General features: G+C 44.9%; 1 protein-coding gene across 1 annotated transcript in view; it reads left to right on the top strand.

Moving 5' to 3' along the window:
• The first annotated feature begins 1,410 nt into the window (after nt 1-1,410).
• The window catches only part of LOC120978877 (dual specificity protein phosphatase 12-like), a 33,095-nt gene continuing 14,046 nt past the window's right edge, over nt 1,411-20,459 (top strand). Inside the window, exons 1-2 of the mRNA XM_040407266.1 lie at nt 1,411-1,456; nt 8,389-8,566. Coding sequence (XP_040263200.1) covers nt 8,465-8,566 — 102 coding nt within the window. The 5' untranslated portion in view covers nt 1,411-1,456; nt 8,389-8,464. The remainder of the gene's footprint in view (nt 1,457-8,388; nt 8,567-20,459) is intronic.

Below are 20,459 nucleotides of genomic sequence, written 5' to 3'. Positions count from 1 at the left end.
TGCAACGGAGCCTTGGCCTACCCTGGGACATAAAAGCTGATACTTTTACTTTCCAGGTTAGCAGAGAGGAAAAACCCTTTACTTGCAGAGGAGTATTGTCAGCCATAAGCAGTTTATATGACCCATTGGGATTTGCAGCTCCTATACTTATCGAAGGTAAAGCTATGTTAAGAGACTTCACCAGAAAAGCGTCAAACTGGTACACTCCCCTTCCCAAGCAGGAAAGTTAAACGTAGATGGCCTGGAAAAATTCCCTTATAGCCTTATCTGATTTTCACATAGCTCCTCCATATGTTTCTGTACCAACTACCAAGGTTGAGACACAAAAACTTTGTGTTTTCTGCGATCCTTCAGTCAAAGCAATTGCGACTGTAGCTTACTTGAAGACGTTAGAAACCAGCAGACAATGCCATGTAGGGTTCATCATGAGCAGAACGAAACTAACACCACTCCATGAACACACAATACCACGCCTGGAACTATGTGCCGCGGTGTTAGCAGTGGAGTTAGCCGAACTCATCGCTACAGAAATGGACCTGGAGATTAAAGACTCAGAGTTTTATACTGATAGCAAGATAGTACTAGGATATATCTGTAATAAGGCTAGGCGCTTCTATGTCTACGTCACCAACAGAGTGCTAAGGATCAGAAGGTCTACCTCTACTGATCAATGGAAATATGAACCTACACATCTCAACCCTGCAGACCAAATAACTAGATCTGTTGTTGCTAACCGTCACAAGGACACAAATTGGTTTATAGGCCCTACCTTTTTGTATAGACCTGATGACCCAACTGTTCTCACACCCACCACACTGCTTACACCAAAGACTGAACAAATTTGTGCTCCACCTGGAATATTGAATCTCAAAGATCTTTACAGGAATCAATGGAGACAAGTACAGAGTCTCTCAAACTCGTTCTGGGACAAGTGGAAAAAGCATTACATTTCCTAATCTGCAACCGAGGAGAAAGTGTCAAACCAGCAAGCCTAACCTCCAGGCCGGCGATGTAGTACTAATGAAAGACTGACAGTCACGAAGAAACGAATGGCTGTTAGGTCTTGTTACTAAGACATTCCCAAGTAAAGACTGAATTATACGCAAGGTAGAATTGAAAATACGGAGACAGGGAGAGACCAGATTGTTCCTCAGACCAGTAGGGGAACTCGTTCTACTGTTTGCACCCAACGAATACAATAGTGATGTCAGCTGACATCAAGCGGTGAGTGTTCTGTCAGATGCAAATCCAATTATTTTTTTGTGTTTATCAGTTTAGACATTGCAATTTACCTGTGTTGTATTTAATCTGCATTATATTGTGTGGTAACAGCACCATCTACTGGTGAGTTTGTGTACTTCGTTTGCCTCAGTTCCCAGTGCATTATGGGTACTTCCTGGTTCTCTCACTTGTTTTTCTGCTCATCTGTTTTTACAGCCTGTTACAAGCATAGTCGGTAAGGACAGTATCTGTGACATTACACTGTAGTTTATTATATGTTTCTTGTATTTGATAGCTCATTGTCATTGCATTACCTCATGTACTGTATGTATAGCAGATATTCAGTATTTATGCCGTGTACTATGAATATTTATGTTCTGAAATACTAATGTTTTAGGCCTTATTCACACGTCCGTTGTTTCTTTCCTGATCTGTTCCGTTTTTGCGGAACAGATCTGGACCAGATCTGACCCATTCATTTTCAATGGGTCCTGAAAAAAAATCAGACATTGAGCTGTCCGTTTTTTTTCAGGACCCATTGAAAATGAATGGGTCCAGATCTGGTCCAGATCTGTTCCGCAAAAAACGGAACAGATCAGGAAAGAAACAACGGACGTGTGAATAAGGCCTTATTCTGTAGTTTCACCTTTCCTGTCACATACTACTAGCAATAAGAAGGTTAAAGCTCCACAGCCTTTTTTCTTAAGACAGGGGGTTTAGCTACATGTTAAATTACACACCGTGCTATGAGGACAGTATAAAATGAATTAAAATACCACCAAAAAAGCCTGTAGTACAAAGTAACTGCACCGCAGAACGGCAAATATGATGTACTATAGCCTTTTTTGGGATGTAGAAGTGTAAAAAAAAGTACAAGGTAACTGTACCGCAGAACAGCAAATAAGATGTTCCTTTTTCACACTTATACACCACAAAAAAGTCTTTAGTACAAAGTAACTGCACTGCAGAACGGCAAATAATGCGTACTTTTTAGGGTACTTTCACACTAGTTTTTTTCTTTTCCGGCATAGAGGCATTCTGAATGGAGAGTAATCCGTTCAGGATGTCTTCAGTTCAGTCATTTTGACTGATCAGGCAAAAGAGAAAACCGTAGCATGCTACGGTTTTATCTCCGGCGAAAGAAACTGAAGACTTGCCTGAATGCCGGATCCGGCATTTTTTCCCATAGGAATGAATTGGTGCCGGACCCGGCATTCAAAATACCGGAATGCATGCGCAGACCGAAAAAAGGTGAAAAACGTAAATGCCGGATCCGTTTTGCCGGATGACACCGGAAAGACTAATCCAGCATTTCAATGCATTTTTTTTGACTGATTAGGCATTTTTAAGACTGATCATGATTCTCATAAGTCTTAGGCTACTTTCACACTTGCGGCAGAGAGATCCGGCAAGCAGTTCCGTCGCCGGAACTGCCTGCCGGATCAGGCAAAATGTATGCTAACTGATGGCATTAGTAAGACTGATCAGGATCTTGATCAGTCTTAAAAATGCCTGATCAGTCGAAAAAATGCATTGAAATGCCGGGTCCGTCTTTCCGGTGTCATCCGGCAAAAACGGATCCGGCATTTATTTTTTCACCTTTTTTTCAGTCTGCGCATGCGCATACCGGAAGGACGGATCCGGTATTCTGAATGCCGGATCCGGCACTAATACATTCCTATGGGAAAAAATGCCTCATCCGGCATTCAGGCAAGTCTTCAGTTTTTTTAGCCGGAGATAAAAACCGTAGCATGCTACGGTTTTCTCTTTTGCCTGATCAGTCAAAACGACTGAACTGAAGAAATCCTGATGCAAACTGAACGGATTACTCTCCATTCAGAATGCATGGGGACATACCTAATCAGTTCTTTTCCGGTATAGAGCCCCTGTGACGGAACTCTATGCCGGAAAAGAACAACGCAAGTGTGAAAGTAGCCTTACTAATGGCATCAGTTTGCATACGTTTTGCTATTAAAACACCCAAAAAAAAAGTGTGTAGCACAATGTAACTGCACCGCAGAACGGTTAATATGACGTATGTATATTTCCTATAAATACACCCTGCAACACAGCACTTGCACCCCAATAATAAACAAAGTTTGCTGGAATTACAGAGGTATCATCTAGTGCAAACCTAAAAGCAGCAGTATAATGGCAATTTGGATCCCCAATAAGTGCAGCAAGGTATAATAGAATCGCTCCTATTACCCAGGCTGTACACTCTCTCCTATTGCAGCCTGTTGTCCTTTTATAGTGTAGATGATGCCTCCCTATGCTTACCCTACACCTTGAATATTCTTTCCCTAAACTTGTAAATCTTTTTTTCAGCACAATAGCCTTTTCTAACACTGTCCCTAACGCCTGCTAAAGTCTCTCCCTGCACTATGGACACTGGAAAATGGCAGAATCCAAAATGGCTGAGAGTATTTATAGGGCTGTGACATCACAGGGGCTGGCTGGCTGCTGATTGGCTGCATGTATGGCATTATGGGTGATCCTTCATTTCCACAGCTCTTGGCTCCATGTCCTAACATGTGCAGCAGCCATTTTAGGAAAAAATGCGATTCATTACCATGAAGCGTGAGAAAATTCGGCTTTGGTGCGAATCAAATTTTTCCTGAAATTCGGATCGAATTCCTCTTAGTCAACTTTGATTAGCTCATCTCTAATTCTAATACATTTTCACTTTATTGCCATAAAGAAAATACAAGCATATGTGACAAGTTTCAGCTAAGCAGCCTCTTCCAAACAAGCATGTGCATATGGTTGTTTGAAATTAAGGGATAACTCATTTGACATAATCTTGCGCTTTTTTCTGGACAGAATTTTGTATCTAATTTAAAAAAATGTTTTAGGATGGACGTTCACTCTACGCCAGGGGCGCATGCCCCCCCAGAGCCATGGTTTGTGGCCCCTGTCCTCCTAGACAGAGCCACAGATGATCATGTGATCAGCTGTGTTTCTGCCCACAGCACCGCAAGACAGACCATTAGGCCCCTTTCACACGGGCGAGAATTCTGCACGGGTGCAATGCGTGAGGTGAATGCATTGCACCCGCACTGAATCCGGACCCATTCACTTCAATGGGGCTGTGTACATGAGCGGCGATTTTCACGCATCACTTGTGCGTTGCGTGAAAATCGCAGCAAGCTCTATATTGTGCGTTTTTCACGCAACGCAGGCCCCATAGAAGTGAATGGGGCTGCGTGAAAATCGCACGCATGGTTGCTAGGAGACGATCAGGATGGGGACCCGATCTTTATTATTTTCCCTTATAACAGGGTTATAAGGGAAAATAATAGCATTCTGAATACAGAATGCTTAGTAAAATGTAGATTGAGGTGTTAAAAAAAAAAATAATAAATTTACTTACCTGTTCCAATTGATCGCGCAGCCAGCATAGTCTTCTTGCTTCTTCTTTCAGGACCTGCAAAAGGACCTTTGGTGACGTAATCTTCTATCTTCATTCAGCAGGAACTGCGCTGACGTCACCGCGCTCACCATGTGGTGAGGGCAATTACGTCACCAAAGGTCCTTTTGCAGGTCCTGAAAGAAGAAGCAAGAAGACTATGCAGGCTGCGCGATCAATTGGAACAGGTAAGTTAATTTTTTTTTACTTTTTAACACCTCAATCTACATTTTACTAAGCATTCTGTATTGAGAATGCTATTATTTTCCCTTATAACCATGTTATAAAGGAAAATAATAAAATTTAAAGAATACCTAACCCAAAGCCGAACTTAAGTGAAGAAGTACGGGTTCGGGTCTGGGTACCACATTCAGTTTTTTCTCATGCGCGTGCAAAATGCATTGCACTCGCGTGGAAAAAACTGAAGAACGCAATGCAATCGCATACAAAACTCACCCCACTCGCAGGCAAAATTGCATGATTTTCCTGCGACACACCCGCATCCTATCCGGCCGTCACACGCGACGCCCGTGTGAAAGAGGCCTTACAGTTCCTGCTCCCGCACTGTAGCAGGAGCAGGACGGGTCCCCGGCTGTCACTGACAGCACAAGACCCGAGGAGAAGGCAGAAGCAGTGTATGAGCGCTATGCATGGTGGACTTGGCTTGGGGGCATAGGAGCGCAGAGCTGCAGTGTCAGGAGACCCTGCTCAGCTCTGCCTTGTACAATGCCCCCACAGCACGCTTGTTTCCCCTGTAACTGGAGCTCCTTTGGATGCCCCAGTTACAGTGGACATAGTGCAAAAAAAATCTCCTACCGTCTCCCAAAGGTCTTTTAGTGTCCTCTTGGGGACAAATTAAGTGAAAAAAAATATATAAAAAAATAAGTTAAAAAAATTATTAAAAAAATATATAAAAACTAAAAATATATAATAAAACACAAATGAAAGAAAAAAAATATTGTGGCAAACAAAATTGAAAATTATTTAAAAAATAAAGAAAAGAAAAACAAAAGAAACCATTTCAAAATATAAGAGCGTTCATTGTCCCAGGCTTTTTATGATCCCTTGGGGGACATTTTGTGTTGCAAAACTATATATAAAAAAATTATAATAATAGAATACAAATAAAATAAAAAATGCTAAATTATAATGTTCATTGTCCCCCAACAGTCTTTTTATGACACCTTGGGGGACATGTTATGTGGCAAAAATATAGGTAGTAAACCAATTATTAAAAAAAATACACTAAAATATCAATAAAATACAAATAAAAGGAAAAAATTTAAAGGGAAAAAGTGAAACATTAACAAAGTGTCAGTGTCCCCAAAGGTCTTTTTATTACCTCCTTGCGGGTATGTTGTAGCAGAAAAAATTAAAAAATTGTCCGTCACCATTATCGCCTCATTCACATGAAACCATACATATTACTGTATTTTTCGCCCTATAAGACGCACCGGCCCATAAGATGCACCTAAGAAAAAAAATATTTTTAACCAAAAGGTGTGCTTTTGGTGGGCTTTGAATTAATGGTAGCCTGTGAATGACACTATTATGGGGGTCTGTGGATGGCACTGTTATGGGGGTCTGTGGATGGCACGGTTATGGGGGTCTGTGGATGGCACGGTTATGGGGGTCTGTGGATGGCACTGTTATGGGGGTCTGTGGATGGCACTGTTATGGGGTCTGTGGATGGCACTGTTATGGGGGTCTGTGGCTGGCACTGTTATGGGGGTCTGTGGCTGACACTGTTATGGGGGTCTGTGGCTGACACTGTTATGGGGGTCTGTGGCTGACACTGTTATGGGGGTCTGTGGCTGACACTGTTATGGGGGCGTCTGTGGATGGCACTGCTATGGGGGGAATCTGTGGATGGCATGACACTGCTATGGGGGGATATCTGTGGATGGCATGACACTGCTATGGGGGGATATCTGTGGATGACAGATAAATAGCATCTTATGCTATTTGACATCCACAGATTCCCCCCCATAACAGTGTCAGCCACTGTGAATGACCCCCAATACAGGGGGTGGGGGCTGGCATCTACACTAGTTTTTAAATGGCAGCGGGGGCCCAGTGCAGTCATTGTATTCTATTGCATCGGGCCCCGCTCACTGTACTAATGGTATCTACTGTATCTGCAGGCAGGCAATGTTTAACTATAGATATGTTCGATCCAGCAGCCTGTACTTACGATCATAACAGGCTCGAGGTAGGAGGCTGGGCAGGCACTGGCAGCGTAACTTCCTACATCATGTGCCTGCGCCGCCAGCTTCATTCATAAAGTGGGCAGAGCAGGCACGTGACGTAGGAAGTTACACTGCCAGTGCCCGCCCGCCCAGCCTCCTGCCTCCTGCCTGCTATGATAATAAGTAAAGGCTGCTGGATCGAACATATTTATGGTTAAACATTGCCTGCCTGCAGATACAGTAGATACCATTAGTACAGTGAGCAGGGCCCGGTGCAATAGAATACAGTGACTGCACTGGGCCCGCTGCCATTACAAAACTGTGCAGCTTGCGGTCGGCGGTGTATCAGTGTAAAAACAGCAGCATTCGCCCCATAAGACGCACTGCCATTTTCCTCCCACTTTTGGGGGGGGGGGGTGCGTCTTATAGGGCGAAAAATACAGTATGTAAAAAAAAAAATACTCGGTATGTAAAAAAAATACTCTAAAGAAATGTTTTGTACAGTTTTTCCCCCAAATAAAACTAAAAAATAAATTATAAGGCCCTATGTGTTTGAAGGAAAAAATAGTTACCAATACATAAAACATAAAGTTCCAAAAGTTTGAACCACCAGGTGCGCTAAATCACAAAAAAGTGTCTGTTCAGGCCTGGTTATTAAAGGTTAACCAAGAAGCACTTTCCCCACTAGTAAGGGAAGGTGCTTACTGGTTATTACATGGCGCCTGTAACTGGGGGCAGGAGGTGGTAGTACCATAGAGCGCCAACCTCTGCAGTGAAGGAAAGCTCTGATTTTATGAATAGGAGGCAGGATGGAAGAAAATGCTGCCACTTTTTCGGGTTTTTCCTGTAAAAATGATTGTTAACAAGTTTCTGCAGCATTGCCCCTGAATCAGAAGATTCATACTTACCTGCTCCATGCCACCCCGGTCTATTGCGCTGCCCCCTCTGCCTCCATCTTTTGGTTCCTGCTTTGTTTACACCTGGCAGTGCATGGGCATGGTCACATACACCGCTCCAGTCAATGACTGGCTTCAGTGGTGACATGCTGCTTGTGGCCACATTACCGCTGAAACCAGTTATTGGCTTATGAGGTGGATGTGACCATGGCCATGCACTGCCAGGTGAAAACAGCACAAGGACCCGAAGATGGAGGCAGCAGGGGCAGTCCGGAGGACCGAATTGGAGGAATGACTGTGATAGCGATCACTCCTCCCCAATCACTTTACATTGGCCTGTGTAATAGGCCGATGCAAATGAGTACTGATCAACATTTTTATTTTATTTGCGGCCCCTTGAAATAGAGCGGTGTCAGTGCTGCCCTCAGACCAAAAAACGTTGTGCACCCCTGCTGTACTCCATATGCAGCTAAGAATAAGTTACAGTATATAGCAGTAAAATCAAATCTTGAAGTCACTTTTTAAATACTATACAAATGTCTGCAGCATCTCTTTTATTGTTATATATTAGGTTCTATTTAAAATGAAGTTTATCAAGTTTACCGGAGTTAAAGTGTATTAATGATGTCTGTATTTGTGTCTGTTTATATCCCATTTTTTTCTGTTCATCCAGTCGTTCCTTGTTCAGAGCAGGAAGTATCTTGAATCATGCATTAGGTGATGGACCTGCAACATTTGTTCATAAAAGAATGACCCCATTACAAGTTTCAGACCCTACAAAGTGCACTTCTTTTTTTGTGGAGCCAGTGCAGTGGATGGAGAATGCTCTTTTGGGAGTACTGGATGGACAGGTAAAGCTTGAATTTTATAGCCTTAAAAGGGTATTCCAGGATTTTAGTATTGTTGGTCTAGTGCTAGAGCCACTCTTCAGCAGCTAATCGCTAGGTGGTTTGGGTTGTCGAAACTCTGCCAATAACTTATTGATGACCTTATTAGTAATAATACAATATAAAATTGGTATCTCTGTATTTGTACTGACCAGCAGAATAAGTATAACATGTCATTTTTACCCGCACAGTGTATGCCGCAATAATAAAGCCTGAAAAGCAATGGTGTAATTGCTACCATTTCCTAATCCTGCTTTGCAAAATAAAGTGATCAAACAGTTGTATCTACCCCAAAATAGAAACAATGATGGCAACTCATCCCGTTAAAAATAAGTCCTGACACAGCACAATTCAAAGAAAAATAACAGTATGGTTGTCAGAAGATGTCTGTACTGGTACCCCAGAGGCTGTTCAATAGTTACATGGCGCCCATAACCTAACCAATCAAAATGTGCGCTGCAAAATGGTCTTTCCTGAACCCTGCAGTGTAACCAAACAGCAGTTTACCTCCACATTTATTGGCATTTCAGCACCTATCTAACAATTTTAAAAGCATAGAGTGTCTCAGATGGCACACAGTGGAAACAACATATTGAGCACTGAAATGCCATATCTGTGGAAAACCCATCCTTGCTCATTAATTTTTTGCAAAACACCTGTGGGGTTAAAATGCTCACTCCACCCCCTAATAAATACCTTGGATGTAGTTTCTGATATAGGTCACTTAAAGGGGCTTCAATTTATTATTTCACCCCTTAAGATGTGTAAATCACCACAAATGTGAATCGTGATCTTATACTCCTGAGCCCTATGGTATGTCCAGGCAAAAGATTAGGGCCACATTTAGGGTGTTTATAAAACCAGGAAGTACCACATAATACCCGGGCTTGCTTTTCACACTGGCATACACTGGGCACAGAAATAGCATAACTGTGGAAAAATTTCAATTTTTGCTAAACTTTTGTTGGGTCAAAATGCTTAATACACCCTTTGATAAATACTGTGAGGGGTGTGGATTCTAGAATGGGGTCACTTCTTTTTTAAATAAAATCTTTTTTATTGATTTTCAATAAGATTTTATGCAAACAACCCAAAAAGGGGAAAACATAAACACCCTCCCCCCCTCCCCAAACCCAGGGTTCGCGGTTGTAAGAAAGTCCCTAGAAGAGGCATCAATGGTGGCTCCGTAGTACTCCAAGAACCTTTAGTCCCAGAAGACCTTCAGGATAAGCCATTGCCCGACTTTCCATTGGTTCTCCATTTTCCACATGCATATCCAGCATCCACTCCAACTATCTCCCAACCTTACTCACAGACCATCATGCAATACGTTCCCATCGCCATTCAAAGCAACAAGTCTATTACATTAAACCACAACATTATAATATGATATCCAAAGGGACCATATTTTCTCAAATTTCTTATTACTCCCTCGTTTTTGGTATACGTAACTCTCTAGTCTTACTAGCATATGAATCTTATCTACTAAGTTCTGGATAACCGGGGGGACAGAGGCAATCCAGTGAAACGCAATTAGCTTCCTTGCCTGATAAAGGATTCTTGTGATCGCTATTCTAAGCTCAGGGGTAACAGGTATCTCCTTGGTATATCCCAGAATACAGATTGTAGGAGTTAGTTCAATAGTTACATCAAACACATTACAGACTAAGTTCCCCACATCAGACCAATATCTTCCGTCCTATACCCCATTTTGTGTAATAAGACTGGAGTTCTGTACACTCTATGCAGTAATAGCAATTGTGAGCCTCCCTTACTGCTACCACCGTGAAATCCTCCAATACCTCCTCCCACTGTTCCACTGTTAAGTCCGTGACATCATGTTGCCATTTGGAATATTGCTGCAGCCGATGGGCCTTGTGTAACGCCTCCATTAAGCTCAGATAGAACAAAGAGATCACCCCTCTTGTATCCCCCAGGGAGGTAATATGAGTAATAATCGTATGTGAATCAGCAGAGACTATTTTCTCCTTACGGTCTTGTGATTGTACAGCATGTCGTACCGAAGGTAGACCTAAAATAACGTCTTAGGCAGTCCAAACTCTTGCTGCAACATATTAAAGGATTTAATACAGTTGTTCTCATATAGCTGACACATTCGATTAAGACCATAGACGTCCCATAATTTCACATTAGTTACCGTATTTAGCCCTTTATACAGGTAGTTAGGCCAGATCGGGGTAAGTTGTGTGTACCCTTGGATTCCTACAATCTCTTTAGCTTTCCACCATACTGTGTGTATGGTGCGTAGGATATCATATTGCCTACCCCTGTCAAAATTCCACCCTCCAAAGCTGCCATTACATTCCTAGTATGGATAAGCTGCTGCACAACCCGCCCAGCAGTGCTCAACTTATCTGCCTCTCCCCATCCCCGAAGATGCTGTAATTGGGCCGCTATGTAATACATCCGTGGGTCAGGGACACTCAACCCCCCCCTGGGTTTTGGATCTGCACAGCAACGCAAGTTTAATTCGGGGTGTTTTTTTTCTTCCAAATAAGGTCTCGGAATATTGCATTGATAGAATGAAATATTTGTAAGGGGATCCAGGACGGGGAGTTATGCAAAATGTACAAAAGCTGAGGCATAAGGATCATTTTTAGCAAGTTGGTACGACCGATGAGTGACAAGGGGAGTCTAATCCACACTTGGACCTTCCGTCTGAATTTATCTAATAGCGGTAATAAATTCAAACGGATAAAATCCCGAGGATCCGCCGATACCTGTATACCCAGATACTTAAAGGAGGGTACAACCTGCAAACCCGCAGTAAAACTATGATCTGTCTGCGTAGTATTTCCCAAAGGCATTAGCATTGACTTTGCCCAATTAATAGTCAGGCCAGAGAGACGCCCAAAATCATTAATGATTTGCATAGCTGCCGGCAGAGAGGAAGTCCAGTCATCAAGAAATAACAGAAGGTCGTCCGCATAGAGAGCGACCTTTTCCGTTACCGACCCACAAGTGATACCCTTCACCGCCTCTGCCTTTCGGAGAGCCTCTGCCAAAGGTTCCACCGCGATTGCGAATAATAGCGGCGAAAGAGGGCACCCCTGTCTAGTCCCCCTGTGGAGTTCAAAGGAGTCAGAAAGATTTCCATTCACCTGTAGTCTAGCAGTAGGGCATGCATATAATAACTGGACCCAATTAATAAACCCTGACCCGAATCTCATGGCTTTTAGTACAGTAATGAGGTATCGCCATTCCACACTGTCGAATGCTTTGGCCGTGTCAAGAGACGCGACTGCCGCATGCGTCCGGCCCACCTGAATATTCAGGTACAGTCGTCTAATATTTACTGCCGTTGACATGTTGGGTATGAAACCGGCTTGATCAGAGTGGATTACAGATTTAATCACCAGGTTCAAACGGTTAGCCAATACCTTCGCCAACAGTTTGATGTCCACCTGCAATAAGGAAATGGGTCGGTAAGATTCTGCCTCTAGGACGTCTTTTCCCAGTTTTGGGATAACCACGATAATTGCCTCATTCATAGAAGCTGGCAGAGCCTTACTAGTTTGAGCCTCTTTAAATAATTCTAATAACTGGGGCAGGAGCACTGAGAAAAGAGTTTTGTAAATTTCAACTGGTAGTCCATCCCCCCCAGGAGCCTTATTATTAGACATGTCTTGCAGCGCCATTTCCAATTCCATAAGGGAAATGGGGGCATCTAACTGGGATTGCTGGTCATGTGTAAGAGCAGGGAGATCAAGTGTGACCAGAAAGTCCTCCATCTGAGCCTCAGTGGCAGTAATTTTTGAGGAATATAAATTGGAGTAAAAGGAGTACATGATCTCTACCACCTGCTCTGGGGAGTTACATATCAACCCTTCTGAATTACGCAGAGCTGGTATAAAGCTGGACTGATGTTGGGCCTTAGAGAGGGCCTTTCACCTGGAAAAAACATTGTGAACTAAGTATCCTGACATATACAGCGGTGCCCAGGGATCTCACTGCACTTACTATTATCTCTGGGTGCCGCTCCGTTTTCCCGTTATGCCCTCCGGTATCTTCGCTCAGTAAGTTATAGTAGGCGGAGACTGCCCTTGTTCTGCTGGGCGTCTCCTCCTCCTAGGCTGTAGCGCTGGCCAATCGCAGTGCAGAACTCACAGCCTAGGAGGTTTTTTTCTCCCAGGCTGTGAGCTGTGCGCTGCGATTGGCCAGCGCTACAGCCTAGGAGGAGGAGACGCCCAGCAGAACAAGGGCAGTCTCCGCCTACTATAACTTACTGAGCGAAGATACCGGAGGGCATAACGGGAAAACGGAGCGGCGCCCAGGGATAATAGTACAGTTGTGTTCAAAATTATTCAACCCCCACTGAAATTGAGTGCTTTGGCCAGTTTGACATTGATTTTGATCATTTCAGTCATCTTGTTTACAATTAAATCAGAGAGGCACTTGTAAGTCAGACAAATATAACATAACATTTATAATGAAATAACCACAAATGTCTTTTCTGTGCTCACATCATTATCAGTTTTATTCAACCCCCAAGTGAAATTCAATCTTAGTACTTAGTACAACATCCTTTTCCAGTTATAACAGCTTTTAAACGTGAAGCATAGCTTGACACAAGTGTCTTGCAGCGATCTACGGGTATCTTCGCCCATTCTTAATAGGCAAAAGCCTCCAGTTCAGTCACATTCTTAGGCTTGCGCGCTGCAACTGCTTTCTTTAAGTCCCACCAGAGGTTCTCAATCGGATTTAAGTCTGGTGACTGCGATGGCCACTTCAAAATGTTCCAGCCTTTAATCTGCAACCATGCTCTAGTGGACTTGGAGGTATGCTTGGGATCATTGTCCTGTTGAAAGGTCCAACGTGTCCCAAGCCTCAGGTTTGTGAAGGACTGCATCACATTTTCATCCAATATCTCCTGGTACTGAAGAGAATTCATGGTACCTGGCACACGCTGAAGCTTCCCTGTACCTGAAGAAGCAAAAGAGCCCCAAAGCATGATTGACCCCCCCGCCATGCTTCACAGTAGGCAAGGTGTGCTTTTCTTCATAGGCCTTGTTCTTCCTCCTCCAAACATAGCGTTGATCCATGGGCCCAAACGGTTCGAATTTTGTTTCATCAGTCCACAGAACACTATCCCAAAACTTTTGTGGTTTGTCTACATGACTTTTGGCATACTGCAGTCGACTCTTCTTATTCTTTGGAGACAGCAAGGGGGTGCGCCTGGGAGTTCTGGCATGGAGGCCTTCATTACGCAGTATGCGCCTTATTGTCTGAGCTGAAACTTCAGTACCCACATCTGACAAATCTTTTTTCAGTTCCTCAGCAGTCACACGGGGACTTTTCTCCACTTTGCGCTTCAGGTAGCGCACAGCAGTCGAAGTCAGCATCTTCTTTCTGCCACGACCAGGTAGCGTTTCAACAGTGCCCTTTGCCTTGAATTTGCGAATGATGCTTCCTATGGTGTCTCTTAGTATGTTTAACATCTTTGCAATCTTCTTATAGCCATTGCCCTTCCTGTGAAGAGAAATCGCCTCTTCTCTTGTCTTCCTGGACCATTCTCTTGACTTCACCATGTTTGTAAACACACCAGTAAATGTCTAGAAGGAGCTGAGTATCACAGTCCTTTTAAATCTGCCTAATTGGTGCTTATTATGCTTGATTGCTGCTCCTTGACATCCACAGGTGTTTTCAATACCTGATCGAAAACACTTGAATGAACCTCTGTTCTTAAAAGTGGTAGTCTTTAAGGGGTTGAATAATTGTGTCAATGAAGAAATCACAAAAAAAAACATTTAATACTGTATTACAAAAACAATTGATGTCATTTTAATTGCATTTGGTTCTTTAAAAAGTCCTTGTAAGATTTAATTCTGAACACAATTACAAATGTACACTAAATTCCCTAAAACCCTTTACAGCATTGGGGGTTGAATAATTTTGAACACCTGGGTGCCGCTGTATATGTCAGGATACTTAGTTCACAATGTTTTTCCAGGTAAAAGGTCCTCTTTAACCACCTCCGGACCGCCTAACGCACAGATGCGTCCGGAAGGTGGTTGATTCATCCCTCCTGGACGCATCCGTGCGTCATCTCGCGAGACGCGAGATTTCGGTCAGAGCCGGCCCGCGCATGCGCATCGCGGGCCGGCAAAAGTTAAAGGAGTATTTCGTCAGCAACCTGCCAGCCAATGATCGTGGCTGGCAGGTTCCTGATTTTTAAAAAATCAAATCACAAGCCAGATAACAGATCATATTAGTAAATATGATCTGTTATATGGCTTGTCTGCTCCTCTGCTGGTCCTTTTCGTCGGTTGGATCCAGCAGAGGAACAGGCTTCACAGTGAGTAGCACCAACACTACACTTTAGCCCCAGATCACCCCCTGCACCCCAATTAACCCTTTGATCACCCCTTTGATCGCCCCTGTCAATCACTAGTGAAAGGAAAAAAGTGATCAGTGTAAACTGTCACTTTTTTTTTTCTCACTGGTATTGACTGATAGGTTTTAGGGATAGTTTAGGCCCCTTGGTTAGGTAGTTTAGGGATCAGTTAGCGCCCACCGCATCGCAGTCCCTTATTCGCTGATTAGCGTATCGCTAATCAGCATTTGTACTTTTATAGTATCTGTAAGTGATCAAAACTGATCACGGTCAGATCTATAATAGTATTAGTGTCACTTTAGTTCGCCCTCCACCCAAAACGCAGTGTTTGCCCGATCAGGCCTGATCGGTCGCCCACACGTGCGTTCACCCACGCCCGCCCCACCGCAGTGACAAAAAAATATTTTTTTTTGATCACTGCACATTCACTTTACATGCGCTGCGGCGATAAAAAAATCTGTTTTGATATTTTTGATCAACCGCAGCGGCCTCCGGTACTTCGCTCGCCTCCCATTTGTAAGACAGGCTTGCTTTTTTTCTTGGGTAGTCTCAGGGAATACCGCTAAATTTAGTTGCCTAAATGTCAAACAGGGGGTATTCTTCTGAAGAGGCCTACAGGATTCTGACCCAGTCGGATGAGGAATGGGAACCCTCATCTGATGAATCTAGCGGGTCAGAATATGAACCTGTAGAAAGCAGTGGCTCTCTGACCCAAAGTTCGGACGAGGAGGCTGAGGTCCCTGATAGCACCAGGAGTACCCGGCCCCGTGTCGCTAGACCACAGGTTGCGCAGGATGCACTTCAAGAGCAGCAGAGTGGTGCTGGCGCTGTCGGATTACGTGGTGAGGCATACACCAGCAGCGCAGCCCTTCCTGGACCTAGTGCCAGCACTGCCGTACAACATGGTGAAGTAGCGAGCACCAGAAGGGCAGTTGAAGCTGGTACGGTGACACGTGCAGTAGTTACCCCGTCGCAGCCACCGCGAAGACGGGCCCGTAGAGCCTCTAGAAACCCTGATTGGCAGTCCCCAACTTCAGCCGCCCCTGTAGTTCCCCCTTTCACCGCCCAGTCTGGAGTTCGGGTTGAGACAGCTCAGATCGGTTCGGCCCTGGGATTTTTTGAGCTGTTCTTGACTGCGGAGCTCTTAGACTTAGTTGTGGCAGAAACAAATCGGTATGCCACACAATTTATAACCGCCAACCCGGGAAGCTTTTATGCCCAGCCTTTCCGGTGGAAACCAGTCCAAGTTTCCGAAATTAAAATTTTTCTGGGCCTTCTCCTCAACATGGGTCTAACTAAAAAGCATGAATTGCGGTCATATTGGTCCACGAACCCAATTCATCACATGCCCATGTTCTCTGCTGCTATGTCCAGGACACGATTTGAGACCATCCTGCGTTTCCTGCACTTTAGCGACAACACCACCTCCCGTCCCAGAGGCCACCCAGCTTTTCACCGGCTCCACAAAATTCGGCCCCTCATAGACCATTTCAACCAGAAATTTGCAGATTTGTATACCCCAGAGCAAAACATCTGCATAGACGAGTCCCTAATACATTTTACCAGGCACCTTGGCTTCAAACAATACATCCCAAGCAAGCGCGCTTGGTATGGGGTCAAATTGTATAAGCTCTGTGAAAGGGCCACAGGCTATACCCACAAATTTTGTGTCTATGAGGGAAAAGATCAGACCCTGGAGCCGGTCGGTTGCCCTGACTACCTGGGGAGCAGTGGGAAGACAGTCTGGGACTTGGTGTCACCCTTATTCGGCAAGGGGTATTATCTTTATGTGGACAATTTCTACACAAGTGTGGCCCTCTTTTGGCATTTTTTTCTAGAACAGATTGGCGCCTGTGGCACCACGCGAACTAGTCGCGCGGGCTTCCCCCAACGGCTCGTTACCACCTGTCTTGCAAGGGGGGAGAGGGCTGCCTTGTGTAACGAAGAACTGCTCGCGGTGAAATGGAGAGACAAGCGTGACGTTTACATGCTCTCCTCCATTCACGCAGACACGACAATCCAAATTGAGCGAGCAACCCGTGTCATTGAAAAGCCCCTCTCAGTCCACGACTATAACCTTCACATGGGAGGGGTGGACTTCAATGACCAGATGTTGTCTCCGTATTTAGTGTCCCGCAGAACCAGACGCTGGTATAAGAAGGTGTCTGTATATTTGATTCAATTGGCTCTGTATAATAGTTTTGTTCTCTACAGTAAGGCTGGGAGAACACGATCTTTCCTCAAATTCCAGGAAGAGATCATCGAGAACCTCCTTTACCCAGGAGGTTCCGTGGCCCCATCCACCAGTGTAGTTAGCCGTCTACACGAGCGACATTTCCCTAATGTCGTTGCCGGTACCTCAACCCAACCGTCACCCAGAAAAAAATGTTGTGTCTGTAGCAGGAGTGGAATAAGGCGTGACACCCGCTATTTTCCCTAACGCCTCCACAACGGCACTTATTGGAGTGTCCCCGCCTCGGACAGGGAACAACGACGTAGAAGCAGAAGATTTAAGAACCTCCTCCCCTTTACCTAGTCAGTCGTTGTTTCCTGTCCGACGGAAGACGTGGAAGCCGCTCCTGTAGCAGGAGTAACTTTTCTTCCGCCCAGCCTGACCTCGATCCTGGGGTTCTCCCCACTTCATGTGGGAGGGCTGGAGCAGGGAACGGGCCCGCGGGGACGCATTGCCTCCCTTCCTGTTCCTTGGAGTAAGTCCTGGTTGCAGGCGTCCCCGGGCACATGTGCGGTAGTTGCCAGAGATTATCGCGGGATCCGACGTCCGGCGTGTGACGTCAGCGGGTGAGATTCTCCTTGGGCAAGAGAATCTCGCGAGAAGGCGGAGCTCCAGCGGCGCGGATTTTAAAAAGAGTTCCTCAAACACAGCGTCCATGTGCTACGAGGACGATGCAAAGCCCTGGAGATATGGACACCGCCAGAAAACCTGTGGATCCTTCAGCCTCTGCCCTCAGCCCGGTAAGCCTCCTCCCAGAGGAGAGATATGCTTAATAGCGTGTGTTTCTGTTCTTACCTAGAGAGTATGTACACACTTGGTGCTTGCTGCTTCCACCACCGGTGAAGGGTCTGGCCTCTTAAATAATTTCTAAAGCCACTGGTCTCTAAGTATGCCCCATTCTTTTGTGTAATTGATCTTAGGCCAGAGAGACCGTGACCCTGAAGCCGCCTGGTGGAGATTTGGCACGGAAAAAATGTGGCATTTGTCACAAAGCACTCTCCTCCAAGTCAAAAAAACCTCTGTGCCCCAAGTGCACAGAAAAAATTGTCTCAGAGGAATCTCCTTCCCTGCTCGAGTCCATGAGGTCAATAATTAAGGAAGAAGTGAATGCGGCAGTAGACCTAAGAATGCCGTCATCCCCAAGACCATCCACCTCTCAAAGATCCCTAGCCTCTGACGCCGGGTTTGAATGCGATGAAGGGGAAATCTTTTCTGAGGTAGTCTCCTCCTCTGAGGACGACTCAGGTAAACCCCTCTTTCTGCCGGAAGAGACAGATGGATTCTTAAAAATCATCCGAACATCGAGGAGGTGAAGGAGGCTCACTCTGTACAAGACCAGATGTACCAGGGGTTAGGGGAAAGGAAGAAAAGAACCTTCCCCATTCACAATAATGTCAAGTCCCTCATTGCTAGGGAATGGAAAGATCCAGAAAAAAGGGTGGCTATATCGGGTGCCTTTAAACGCAAATACCCCTTTGATGATGCTGATTCTAACCTGTGGGAAAAAACCCCAAAGGTAGATGCACCAGTAGCCCGGATCTCTAAAAGAACCTCGCTACCCTTTGAGGATACTGGCCTCCTCAGAGACCCCATGGACAAAAAGTGTGAGAGCCTCCTAAAGAAATCATGGGAGACTAACACAGCTATGCTGCGACCAAGTATAGCTTCCACCTGTACTGCAAGAACACTCTCAGTATGGCTGAACCAGCTAGAGGATCATCTGGCGGCGGGTACCCCGCGGGAAGAAATCCTAACTTCCCTACCAGCCCTAAAGAAGGCGTCTAATTCTCTTGCCGATGCATCTGCAGACTTAGTAAAGTTTTCTGCCCGGTCAGCGGCCTTATCGAATGCCACAAGAAGAGCTGTCTGGCTCCGCACCTGGTCAGGGGACGCGAGCTCAAAGAATCGCCTATGCTCCATCCCGTGTGAAGGCGATAGACTATTTGGGTCCACCTTGGATGATATTCTGTATCAGGCGGCGGACAGGAAGAAGGGCTTCCCTATAGAGAAACGCTATTTCCATCAGAGGCGTTCCTTTCGGAATCAAAGAAATACCAAAGGAGATCCTAAGAAAAAAGAGGGTTCAAAGAGGTGGCAGCCCTCCAGAGGTAGGGGTAGAGGGTTTCTCTTTAACCCCGAGAATGCTTCATCCTCAAAACAATGAAGCTAGACATCAAGTGGGGGGCAGACTAATCTACTTTGCTGCCGTCTGGGAAAATATAGGAGCATCTCCCTGGGTAGTGGACACCCTAAGTCATGGCCTAAAGTTAGAGTTTCTGTCGATACCCACAGATCATTTCATGATCAACAAAATCCTACCTCATCAAGAAAAACAATCCTGCCTAGAGTCAGAAATTACATCACTCATTCAGAAAGGAGTAATCTGTCAGGTTCCTGCGGAAGAACAGGGAAAAGGGTTTTACTCCCCTGTCTTCTTAATCCAAAAACCCAACAAGATCTATCGACTAATAATTAACTTAAAAGGTTTAAACAAGTTTATCATTTACAAACGCTTCAAGATGGAGTCAGTGAGATCCACCATAAATGTCCTGCCCCAAGACTGCTTCATGGCGACCATGGACCTTCAGGACGCCTATTACCACGTCCCGTTTGCTGTGGCCTATCAAAAGTATTTGAGAATCGCTATCTATATAAATAACCGGCTCTGTCATTTTCAGTTCATAGCCCTTCCCTTTGGGCTTTCCTCAGCCCCAAGGGTGTTTTCAAAAGTTATGTCTGATGTCGTCAAAGCCCTTCACCTAAGAGGCATCCAAATTATACCGTACCTGGACGACTTTCTGGTAGTTGCTCCCTGTGAAGAGACCCTTCTGTCGCACCTAGCAGATGTTCAGAAATTTTTTACCACCCTAGGGTGGATAATAAATTTCAAAAAGTCAGACTTAAATCCAGCACAAAGCAAAACCTTTTTAGGGGTAATATTAGATTCCCATCGATTAATGTCTTTTCTTCCACAGATCAAACAGATCGAGCTCCAGGAAAAAGTCTCGCTTTTCTGCAGCCAAAAATCCACAACGATAAGGAACCTCATGACCATTCTAGGTATCCTTACGTCCACGATCCAGTCAGTAAGATGGGCCCAACACCACACAAGACCACTTCAGGCGTTCCTCCTATCTTCCTGGGATGGCACCTCCTCGGCCCTAGAAAAGCGAGTATTGATTCCGAAATCGGTAAAAACATCTCTTCTGTGGTGGAGAATCAGAAAACACCTTCAGACGGGTGTTTCCTGGAGACAAGGAGATCAAATG

This window comes from Bufo bufo, chromosome 9 (assembly GCF_905171765.1).
Source record: "Bufo bufo chromosome 9, aBufBuf1.1, whole genome shotgun sequence".
Lineage (NCBI taxonomy): Eukaryota > Metazoa > Chordata > Amphibia > Anura > Bufonidae > Bufo > Bufo bufo.
This window is presented reverse-complemented; position numbering and strand designations above follow the sequence as displayed.